Below are 12,488 nucleotides of genomic sequence, written 5' to 3' on the forward strand. Positions count from 1 at the left end.
TTTCGATAAACATGTTTTGTAAAGTGTTTTGACCAAAAGTGAGGTAATATGCTGTCATCAAAACAAGTTGTTGACAGTCCACTCTCACCGGCCCCAAAAATGCCCTAAACGTCTTTCAATACATGTCAGTGAATGCACCGTTTAAACAGATAAACTTCTCTTAAAGCCTATTTTGTTTATATTACATTATGCACATGCTTGTTGTGCGTGTGAATTAGTCCCTCAACATTGCATCAAGGGCTATTACTGTAGTGTTGGTTACATCACGTGGGTGAGGGCAGTGCTGCGGTGTTTTTACTGCCGGACGGGAGTTAAAAGATGTGCACAGGTTTAATTACCCCCCCCCCCCTTTGCTTCAGGCTCCAGTGTCCCAGCCCACCTTAGCTATCGTGTGTGTTGCCTTTCCCCAGTTCAATAGCTGAAACTTGATCTCGGAGCTATGTTTAGCCACCTTTGTGATTTTGGTTTGTGATCGTATGTCAAAGGATACTGAGGTACGGCACTCATCATAATATTTACACGGCTATTATACAAATATTTCGCAGCTATCAAAACAGGAAATCGTTGGCAGAAATAGTGACAAGGTTATTTTTTTTTCTGTTAGGATGACAAAAGACCTCATAATAATAGCTCAAGTATCAGATTATATGACTATGGTGTAACATGTTCAGTGGCATGTAAAATATTGATGAATCTATGAAAGGGGCTATTCTTTTCCTTGTTGTTTATCGTATGTAGTGTAGTAATAATATATATAATACTTATAAGTATATGTTTATTATTTGTATTGGAAATAAACAGCCTGGGCTCCTGGGTTGTGATGATATTCAATGGGCCTTTTAAGCTACATTGTTGTCGAAGGCCAAATGAGAGATTATGCTTTCAAACGTTGCAGTTTGTTTGTGAAATAATTAATAAATGTCAGGCTAATGTGGTACTTATGTGGAAGTCATTTGTGTTATGCAGCTGCCTGGTACAGTATACTGTATACAGAGCTTGTGTTAAAATGTAATTATAGAATAAGACTCTGGAACTAACTACACTAATTGGAATAATGTGGCAGTTGACACTTTATATTACACTCTTGTGTCCAAAGAATTACCATGTATTGTAATAGAAATGCTTTAGTCTCAAAACTACAAATTAACAACAAAAACAATGTGACCCGGTGTATAGGGAAGGCTTACAAGTAAAGCATGTTTGACTTTAGCTACGCTGTTGTCTGATTATGCATAGCCCTCTGCTGAAAGAAAACAAAACTCCCAACAGTAGAGGGGGGAGAATACGAGGGGATTCTTTTTCCTGTGGGGTTCACCACAGCACATCTGGAAGTGATCAGGGAGCCAGCCAGACCTGTCAGCCAGACCGGAGCGCTCCGAGCAGGGCAGGACGTGCTGGGGGAGAGGGGCTCTCTCTGGAGCCTCTCTGTCTTCCTCTGTGCAGGCCTTACCTTGTTTTGTTTTTCTTTCCGACTTTTAACCCTGCAAACAGAAATATTATAGATTAACAGGACAGCAGGTGATCTAGTTTAGGTGTAAACGTCCTGTCCATTTTTCCACTTCCATTCATTCAACTATTTATTTCTGTATAAGATACCAGTCTGCCAGTGGGATCTGGGGTATTTTGGTGCACGTCTGTGTATGTCTTTAAGGTGGTGACGTTCTGCTTCACTTGGACAACAGGACGCATGGATTTAGCTGAAGACAGATGGCTGGTCCCATAAGTTAACACAGTAAAGACAAAGTAAACAGCAGTTGAGAACAACAGGCCTATATATAGACTGAGCTCAGACATTGTGCTGAGCTAAGACAGAGAAATAGAGGCAGTGGAGGGGCTGTAAGTGTGCGTATTGTCATCGTAAAATAGGTTACACAAATATTAGCATCGTGCGCAGCTGTGAGCCCAGTGTCCATTGAGTTAGCCACAATTTTAGGCCAGGTCTTGTTGTGTACAATAACTCTAAATTTAAACCGGGACCACTGCAGGAAATTACATCAATTCCAGGAAAAAGGCTTGCAAAGGAAGTCATGAATATACCATATGAACATAATCGATTAGATCAGTACAACCCTGAGCTTATCCTGTGCGGATATATATACTATACTGCTCTCTCACTCACACACATACACACACATCCTTTTTTGTTGAAATTAGTCTGTACCCTAAAGCTAAGGGGATCCTGTAGGAAACTTTCTTTCATCTTATCTGCATACATTTACATTCAATTCATAGTAATTTATTCCCACAGGTTTAAACAAAGTTGTCCTTCCAAGAAATGAAATATATCAGAAAATAACTGGAAAAACGTCAAGCAGCCAGATGTAGTAAGAAAAAAAAGCAGTCAATTCAGAATTTTAGGCAGACTTATTTTAGATGTTACATTTCTTACATTGACTTTTTGTTTTATCTAAAAGGACTCCCTTTATAAACCATTATTTGTTAATTGTCGCACTTCCTGAAAAAAGTTTTTAAACAGAACATTCTGCAATAGTTTGTTTTCAGTCCTGTCTGTGATATTGAATAGTGCCACTCCTTTCTCATAGTTTAGTGGGAAAAATGGTGAACTGTATCATTTTGTTTCATTTGTGTAGGCCCAGTAATTACAGTAATATTAACCATGAACGAGGTTAAAACATCTACATTTTGCTTGTTACAAGGCAATTTCCGCCAGACAAAATTGACCTGATGTTGGTCTATAATGAGCTTTTTGGAGCCTTAAAAAATGCTTTACTATGTATCATCCATTCACGCCACACTTGTTTGTGGTAAAATACAATTATAGCCACAACTGCCCTGGAGGTAGATTGACCAGGCTGTCGGGCTGAGCCATCTGCCCCTCCGAAAGACTTCAAGCACGCACTCACACACTACATCCACACAGGCATCTGCGGAAGCCGGGATTACATGTGACTCACTGTATACATAATCTTCATCAATGAAAGCACCCCATGTGTACTTCATGTCAGTCATATCTCAGGGCTTCTTTTTCACTTTCTTCATTTGCATTTTAGATACCGGTCTCTGTCAAAGCAGCCTGTTTTCCCTATTCATTAAACTGAAATAGCGCTTTAATTGCCTTAGCCAGCAGCCATTCTTTGTCTCTGAGCTGGGGACCTGTTACTCTCCTCTGTCCTCGTCCATCTGATGTGTGTACCTCACGCGTCATTACCAATGGTGACAAACTCCTTATCATTCGCTCTGTGTGCACCGTGTCGCCCGGCTCCCCTTGGTCACCGTGGCAACCTGCATCATTATCACCTCTATCAGCTTCACCCATCACTTTCCTGCTTTATGGGTTGCGTTCACTTTCTAGAATCGGCTGATGTAAAAAGCGGGAGGACAGGACGAAGAACGATAAAGATTCGAAGTAATTGCTGTTTAAAAAAAAAAAAAAGGAGAAAGAAACAGACAGGCAGTTGACAGTGAAGCAGAATAATTGTCCCTGGGCATAGACCCTTATTCTCTGTGTGGCGGCTGCACTACAACGTATGAATGGGATAAACTGTAGATGGGCCCAAGACGGATGGGAATCCATCTGCAGATAATGCTGAAAACTGTGGGGCTAATGTCCAGTCCTGGCTTGAGCTTCAGGAAATTAGGAACTTGCTTTCTGACAATTTATTTTTTGGCGCTGGGAACACACCCTTACTATATTAATCTTATTGCATAGCATGACTGTGAAAAGGTTGAATATTTGTACATTCTCTGTTTATTTCGGTGTTGTGTTTTGTATCTACATTGCTGTATTTTCCGACTTTAAGTCACACTTTTTTTCATAGTTTGGCTGGGGGGGGGGGTGACTTATACTCAGGTGTGACTTATATATCAAAATATATAATTTCACGTTTGTTATTTTCACACTGACAGCCGCTAGAGGGCGCTCTAGGCTTGTGTACCAGTATCTGCTGCTCCTGTACGGTTGTACAATGACAAATAAAGCACTTAATTACTTACTTACTGTACCACTGAAAATAAAATAAAAAATGTAAAGTTTGGAGTGAGCGAGAAACTGGTGAAAAGCAGAGGTTATTCTTTCTGGTCACGGCTAAAAGCTAGAGCCGCAGGTAGAGGAACGAGTTGGCAAATGGGTGCTTGAACAACGTGCCGTTAGGAGAGGCTTGTCAACAGTGCAGTTATGCCTCCATGTCCTATTAGTTGCCAAGGCTGGTGCGACTTATACTCGGAGCGACTTACCGTATTTTCCGGACTATATGTCACTCTTGATCTCACTCCAAGTCACTAAATCCATTGAAATCTTCATCCTTGGTGTCACTTCTTAACAATCGTCTTGGCAACTACCTGGTCATGGAGGCATAAGCAGCACCGTTGACAAGCCTCTCCCGGCAGCACGTTTTTCACGCTCTCATTTGCGAACTTGTTCCTCTCACTGTGGCCATCAAGCTTTTAGCCCGTGATTCGCTTTTTTTGCTTTCTTAATTGTGGTAAGAGTAACTTCCGATCGGTTCCTCGCTTACTCCAAACTTTTTTTCTGCTGCTCGATTAGCCTGCAGTGCCCTCTAGCAGGATGTGAAATTATATATTTGAATAAAAAAAAAATCACATATTAGTCGCTCTGGAGTATAAGACATACCCCAAGCCAAACTATGCAAAAAGTGCAACTTATAGTCCGGAAAAGACGGTGTATATGTTTTTTTTTCATTATGCATTTTTTGGCTGGTTCGACTTTGTTCTGCCTCTGAACTCTCTGACAGATGTTGCCGTGTGTTTTCCCTGCAGGATACTCTGTCCACGATGGTCGAGCCTGATGACAGCGCCTCGGTCATTATGGACGACACTTCCAGCCAGTCCTCAGCCCCAGCCGACACCGAGGAGGAGAGAAGAAGTGCCTTAGAAAAGAGCATGTGAGGATTTTAGCGATGATTCTGCCGCTTTATTCAATGGATGAAAATTATAAGAAATAAACAAAGAAACTAAGCACAATAAGCACAATTTAGCAAAAAAAAACAAAGACGATAGTTCAATAGCATGCTCATAATATGTCCCTCACTTCATTGCGGTGGTTGATCTGTATGAAAAGGGCAGACTTCCTGACTTTCTAAGAACAACATTAGGAAAGTGGGGCCTATAAAATGTGAACTTTTATATAATGGCTGTTGGATTTGCCCGTGGCTACAGCACCTCGTAACTAGAACAATTCTCCCTTTTTTGCCGTCTTCCTAGTTATGTACTAACGGAGCTCGTTGAGACAGAGAAGCACTATGTAGCAGACCTGAGCTTCATAGTCGAGGTAAGTACTGCATGAAGTTGCTCTCAAGCACCTTATTACAGCAAATCTCCCCTATTTTCCCTAATCCACTCAATGCACTTAAATCATGAGGAGATTCTCTTCTGTGAAACATAAAAGCTAATATGTGTATAATTATAACCTAGTTGTAAAAGTGAGTAAGCTGTTTTTATTCCTTCACAGGGATACATGGCCACTATGACTGCCAAAGGTGTACCGGAGGGCATGAAGGGAAAGGACAAGATTGTTTTTGGAAACATTCACCAAATATTTGACTGGCACAAAGAGTAAGTTATGAAACTGCGTGCAATAGGAACAATGGGTCGGATGAAAGCTAAGCCATCATTTCTGTCTTTTTATGCAGCTACTTCCTGGGAGAGCTGGAGAAGTGTGTAGCAGAGCCGGACAGACTGGCCCAACTTTTCATCAAACATGTAAGAAGGACTTAGTCAGAGTACTCGATTAAGTTTCCTTTTTTTTTTTTTTACATTTCCACCAGAAAATAATTGGCTTTTAGCTGAAACAAAAAAATCATGTAGGATGCGGCAGGTAGTGCGCATGTGACTATTATGTAAGGAATAATGCTTCTTAGAGTGGTTTTATCATTTTTACCTGAACTCCAATAGCATATTTTCAAGTATAAATGTTTTTTGTTGAGTTATAAGAAATATTCAGTCATTCCTCCCACAGTGGCAAAAGCTTTGTGTTGATGTATATAAATGTACCTTATCCAGAGAAAGATTTCCACTACCAAGGACCACGCCACGACACAAGGTGTGATAAAAGAATGGGTTGCGACTGCGGGTGGGTGGTCGAAAAACAGTGTTGAATGGGTTTGGTTGATATAAATTGGTCCATCCAGGTCCGTGGTTAAGTGAATACAAGGTTGGCTGGTAAGAAAGAGGCGTGGTCCTGCTCCTGAACCTAGTCAATTATATATCAACTCCCTTTATTTTATCTATATCTATATATATATAGGTATTCTATATATTTAAAGTTGATGTTGGCTACTTTACTCACCTCTGACCTTTCCCTCATTGTTGGATAAAGACCATAATAAGCTCAGTCAGATTTAAATCTCAATCTCATCCCAGACATATGTACCATAGTTTGAGAACCATTTCCCTTTACTTCCTTAAAACTTCTCCACTCCACCCTTTCATTACGATGTCCCGTCTTTGCGCCACTATAGTCAGCACACACAGCAGCAAAGATTGGCCTCTTTCCCGACTGAACTTCCCTTGTTCAGGGAACACTGGGGGGAGCAAAACAGACAGAGAGGACAACAGGATTTCGACGAAGAATAACAAACTTCAGCTCTTTGATATAAAAGCTTCTCCACGCAGTGCATATCGGTGCAAGCTCGTTTCAGGGCGTCTCTGTTTAAAACAATATGACAAGGAATATTGTTCTGCGAGTCGGTGAGCTTTATTGCATGTAACGATGTAAATTTGATTCTGGCCTATTAGTTAAGTGGTGGCACATGCACACTACACAGACAGGGTAATCTGACCAACTTGGCTTGTCTGAAGATGATTAAGTTAAATGTGTGCATGTGCGTCGACTCGACTCCACACGCATTTCCTTTGTAAGCAGCTCTTTCAACCATCCCGTAAGACTCAGCCCGGCGGATAATCGACTTAAAAAGCCTGCAGGGCCATAAAGCAACCTGTAACTGAATCTAAGTACGGTGTCAAACTGTGAAAACAAGCAGACGGAGAACATGGGCCTAATGAAAAGCAGAGAGCACGAGCGACTTTTAACTAGAGCTGTGTAACAAATGAGCTATCTGCTAACACATGGAGCCAGGCTGTTATCACTACCTCTACTTCCCTTTTCCTAAAATGACTATACAGTTGTCTTGTGCTGCCCTTAGGGAGATACACCCACCGGCCACGTTATAAGGTACATCTGGTCCAACGCTTCAAATGATGAATATTTAATAAGCTAATCACATGCCAGCAGCTCCGTTCATCTAGCTCTGCAACAGAAAAAATGAAGGAAAAAAAAATGAGGGTGGATTTAAAGGGGCTAGATGCAAGTTAGCCATTTTATACTCACTACTGCCACCTCAGGCCATACGAGTAACTGCACCTTTTATATTATGCTCGTGCATGACGGCAATTCAGACGCAGTTTCATTAACACCTTTTTGAGGGACAGTGCAGGATTTTAGAGGCAGTTGTGGTGAACAGGTCTGGGCTCATTCTACACATTAGGACATTGCTGGAACATGTAGGGGGAGGAAATTACATAATTTTGACATTTTTAAACTCTGTATAGTCCCTTTAAAATAAGTTAAAAATGTGATATGAACTGGTTGGACACTTTGAGAAAGGCATAATAAAAATGGTTGCAAAAGGGCCAATTATCAGTCAACATCTGCAAGTAACTTATGTCCTTTGTTCTCTCCATTCTGATCTCACTTTGTTGGACCGTCAGTATGTTTGTGTCTATGCTCTGTGCTTGATTGGTTGATATTTATTTGTGTAAAACCGTACCTAATAATTCAATGTACACAGTATAATCTCCACAATAAAGGTCTGGCCTCTAAGTCACAAACTAGTGTAATCTGTTGCTTGGAACAGTCTTACTTCTGTGGCCTGTTTAGTCTTTGGTTACACACACGCTGCGGGAAACTAGGGTGAATTATGCATAACCTGATGCTACACTTAGCCCCACTGGGCGGCTGCTCTGCCACATTTCTACTCTACTGACAATTAGTCATAGAAGAGTAGGCTCTAATCACACACAGTTAGCTTCAAAGGCGCAGCGCTCTCAGACAAATCACTGTAGCTTTGCCGCTTTTCAGCAGCAGCAGCAGACAGACAGACAGACACTGCGCATTGATTCCTTTCTTGTTTTGGTCATTTTGTTCATGTGGATCTTTTATTTTATTTCTAAAGCAACTAGATGAGTTTTCCACATGCTTATTAAACTAATAATGGATGATTTTTTATTTATTTTTTTCATTTTACAATAAACTAAAAAGGTTTTTTGTGTTGCAGGAGAGGCGTCTGCACATGTATGTGGTGTACTGTCAGAACAAACCCAAATCAGAGCACATTGTGTCCGAGTACATCGAAACTTATTTTGAGGTAAGTTAAGCTAACGGTGTGTTTTTGTTTTGATGTGTCTGTCATTTGCAAACGTGTATAGTCACAGAAGCAACTTATAATTTTGTCATAATGTCACAGCTTGCAATTGTTTTTGTGACGTTGGTTTCAGTCATAGTATAATTTGAGATCTTTTTTGTTGATGTAACCATAATGTTCAAATGTGTAACTGGGCATTCACTATTAAACCATTCCTGAAACACCTGCTCTGTAGTGTGACCCAGGCATTGCATTGATGAATGAGTCTGAACATATATTGACAGATTGATTAAGCGTTCGCCCCAGTGACGCAGAGTTGGGTCACGCAGGACATTGGTTAATTTTGTGTTTTGTGTTCATGGCTGTAGAAAGCCATGGTGTAATTTGCACTAGACATGGCATAGCAGTGTTATCATTCAGAACACAGTCACTTTCTTTTCATCCAATGTCAACTTCTGAGAAAGGAACAAACAAACATCGCTGTCGCTCAGTGTCAGCTTAGCCATTAGCTGCTGTGTTTAGTGCCATAACTGTCATGTGGATGTTGATGTCCCTGTCAGGAACTCCGGCTACAGCTGGGCCACAGGCTGCAGCTCAACGACCTGCTCATCAAACCTGTGCAGAGGATCATGAAGTACCAGCTGCTGCTGAAGGTAAAAGCCTTCACACCTATAGTTCACATGTGTGGCCAGACTTAGAGATAATTACACAGACACTATGCTCATCATTTAGAGTGTTTTACACAACAAACAGGATTTATGTACTACATACAATTACAATTAGAAATGCAAATATAATACTGAGTCACCATATGCACAGCTAAATACAGCCACTTTCAGCCTAGATTTGAGCATTTTCAGTGTTAAACGGGCTAGATGCAAGTTGATCATTTTATACTCAGTACTGCCACCTCAGGTCTTACATGTAACTGCAGGTTCTATATTAAGTTCGTGCATGACGGCACTTCGGACCCGAATTAACAACATTGTGAGTGACAGTGCAGGATTTTAGAGGTCTGGGCTCATTCTACACATTAGGACATTGCTGGAACAAGTAGAGGGAGGAAAATACTTACTTTTAACATTTTTAAACTCTGTATAGTCCCTTTAAGGCCTGTGCTGTGCAATGAGAAAAAGAGGTTTGTTGCAGTGTTTCCCACAGATATCTGCTAGGACTATGAAGTAGGACTGCGCAGTTAATCGACATTAAATAAAAATGGCATCACGTCTAAAGCCAATCCAGCACCTGGTTTGGAGTAAAATGACTGGAGTTGAAAGCCAAGATGTTTTTAATTTGGATCAAAGGTGTATTTAAAAGATTTATCTTTTGTATGTTCATGAATCTAAAGCTATTTTTTTTAAACTTTATATATTTGATAGGAAAAAATTCAATTAAATAGATAATCGAGATCTATCAATATGAGGTAAGGGGGGAATATAATAATTGCCTCTATTTGGGCTTTAAGAGTTCTTGTTATAGAATAGTTTTACAACTTTATCATAACTGAAAAAGCAAAAGAAGTACAACTTTTCCAAACAATTCATTACACAGCTTGATTTTGACCATGGAGAACACATTTCAATTATATGCATCATCCATAGAGTCCCCTACAAATAGGAAACACTAAGTATGCTTGTAATGTTGAATATTTGGACATTGGCAATCAATATGAATCAGAATCCAGTTGGTTCCATGAGTTAAATGAAGATTGAAATAAGTAATGATGTATATGACAGTGCACAACCCTATCCAGCAATGTAGCAATAGCAATGTAATAACAGCAAATGTTCATCAACAGCAAAGCCAAAAAAACAGAGCAAAGATGTTAAAATTGGCAGCATTTGTGATTAAAAAGCGGTGTCTTTGAAGATGGTCATAAAAAGCGTTATTGGAGTAAAAGCGCCCTCACCCAGATCGAGAACGCTGCCCTTTGGCTCTCCAATAAAGGATGGTTGAGGCGGTAAATTGTTCTCCAGATGTCCTCACCTCACTCTGCGCTGTAAACCCGCAATGCTCTGGTGACCATGCTGTGTTTATTTCAACAGGACTTCCTTAAGTATTACACCAAAGCTGGAATGGACATTGAGGATTTGGAGGTGGGCATCTGCCTGATTCATAACCGCCATTGAATGTATATCATTTAGCGGGTCGAAATATGGACGATTATCCCTCATGAATGGTGTGTGTTTTTTTCTACAGAAAGCAGTGGAAGTGATGTGCTTTGTGCCAAAACGTTGCAACGACATGATGAATGTGGGTCGTCTACAAGGTTTTGAGGTATTTCTTTGGGACTTTTTGTCTGTATCTCTCATTTCATGTGCCAACTGTGCACATCATCATCCGTTTGTTGGTATCTTTCCGTGGTGCAGGGCAAGATCACAGCGCTGGGCAAACTGCTGCAGCAGGACACGTTCACTGTGACGGAGCAGGACAGTGGCCTTCTCTCCAGAGCCAAAGAGAGGCGGATTTTCCTCTTTGAGCAGCTGGTCATCTTTAGTGAGCCCATCGACAGGAAGAAAGGTTTCTCCATCCCAGGGTATATCTTCAAAAACAGTATAAAGGTAACGGAGATAAATGGGTTGTAAGATTAATTTATTAAGAAATGTTGTCTATGTATGTTTTAATGCATGGGGATTTGGGGATTATTAGCTCCTGGGTGTAAAATGTGCACTGTGAACAAAATCTTGACTTTAAAACTTGTAATTGCAATTAGATATTCTTGGTTCAGCACTGCTTTGATGTGCTAAGTAAACACGATGCCAGTCTTTAGTGGGCTGCACGTGTTGTTTTTAACGAGCAGTTTAAAGAAGGCTGAGCGCAGATGTGAATCAGATGTGCTGTGTGGCAGGTGAGTTGCCTGGGGGTGGAGCCCAAAGTGGATGGAGACGATGCGCGCTTCGTCCTGACATCACGAAACCCAGATGGGAGTGTGGTGCGGTTCCAGCTACAGGCCGCCTCCCCCGACATCTGCCAGGCCTGGGCCAATGACGTGGTGCAGATTTTAGAGACACAGCGCAACTTCCTTAATGGTGAGTTCTATCACAGAGCAGAAGGGTTATTTACTTACTATAACTTACTACGTCTATTTGTCTATTGATACAGAGATATGTATCAGTTAAGTTACAGTTGAATGCCTTTGCAATTCAGCGCGGTTCTCTAATGAAGTCTCATAATGGCTGGAACATTAATGAACACTGTCGTCCTCTATTGGACTAGATCGATTATGTCTCTTTGTGTTCCTTTATCTTCAGCCTTACAGTCCCCGATCGAGTACCAGCGCAGGGAGAGCAAGTCCAACAGCCTGGGCCGCAGCATGAGGCCCCCTCTGTCTGCCACCTCCTCCCTACGGCCGCACTCCTCTGCCTCTATCGACCGACACAAACTGCCCTCTCTGCACTCCCACAACGCGTCTCTGCCCGCACTCTATCTGCCCAGCCAGGCCCAGGTCTCTGGGCCCAGTGAGACGTTTGCCCTGCGGGAGGTAGGGCTCTTTACATGTCCTTCTCCTACAAGGAGCACTGAGCTTTATGAACTTTTCTATTCACAAGATGGCCTGCTTATATCACTAAAGCGGTGGCATTTACGACCTCTTGTTTGCTTTCGCAGCCCACTTTGGTCCAGCCGTGCGCTGCAGACTCCCACACTGTTTCTCTGTCACATGTCCAGCTGGGTTTCACTGACCAGTCCAGTGTTCAAGCAGTGTCAAACGGACTGTACACCCTCAACTCACAAAGTGCACAGGTACAAACCACCAGCCTGCATGTCAAAACGGAGGCACTGAAGCTTTATCAGTTGTACAGTACAATGCTTAACAGGACATTGCATGAGCTTATGTTGTATGATGTTCTGCAGGTTTACCCTGAATTACCTTTACTCAGAACATACAGTCTTCATATGAAGCGCTATTCCTCCCTCTAATGGTTAAAAGAGGGATAATAAAATGTTTATAAAAGAAATTCATTAACACTTTCTCATTTCAGTTGGGTAGTAGTGAAACCTCATGACAATGAACATCACTACTTTCCCCGATTGTTATGTTATGTTTATATATTATGCATTTTGTATTTGAAACAGTTCGGTATTGAACAGTTCACTTCCTGTTTTTGACTGTGCAATGCCACTAGCTCAGTTTTCCCCTATCAGCAGTGC

General features: G+C 41.3%; 1 protein-coding gene across 2 annotated transcripts in view; it reads left to right on the top strand.

Annotated features, from left to right (window-relative positions):
- arhgef25a (Rho guanine nucleotide exchange factor (GEF) 25a) overlaps nt 1–12,488 on the top strand; it is a 34,961-nt gene that overhangs the window by 20,789 nt on the left and 1,684 nt on the right. For both annotated transcript variants that reach the window (XM_079558924.1, XM_079558923.1), the window contains exons 4-15: nt 4,738–4,862; nt 5,182–5,248; nt 5,429–5,532; nt 5,610–5,679; nt 8,253–8,342; nt 8,900–8,992; nt 10,385–10,435; nt 10,539–10,616; nt 10,709–10,900; nt 11,188–11,368; nt 11,591–11,820; nt 11,946–12,080. In XM_079558924.1, the coding sequence (XP_079415050.1) occupies nt 4,738–4,862; nt 5,182–5,248; nt 5,429–5,532; nt 5,610–5,679; nt 8,253–8,342; nt 8,900–8,992; nt 10,385–10,435; nt 10,539–10,616; nt 10,709–10,900; nt 11,188–11,368; nt 11,591–11,820; nt 11,946–12,080 (1,416 nt within the window). The remainder of the gene's footprint in view (nt 1–4,737; nt 4,863–5,181; nt 5,249–5,428; nt 5,533–5,609; nt 5,680–8,252; nt 8,343–8,899; nt 8,993–10,384; nt 10,436–10,538; nt 10,617–10,708; nt 10,901–11,187; nt 11,369–11,590; nt 11,821–11,945; nt 12,081–12,488) is intronic.

Source organism: Gobius niger (assembly GCF_951799975.1).
Source record: "Gobius niger genome assembly, chromosome: 6".
Taxonomy (NCBI): domain Eukaryota; kingdom Metazoa; phylum Chordata; class Actinopteri; order Gobiiformes; family Gobiidae; genus Gobius; species Gobius niger.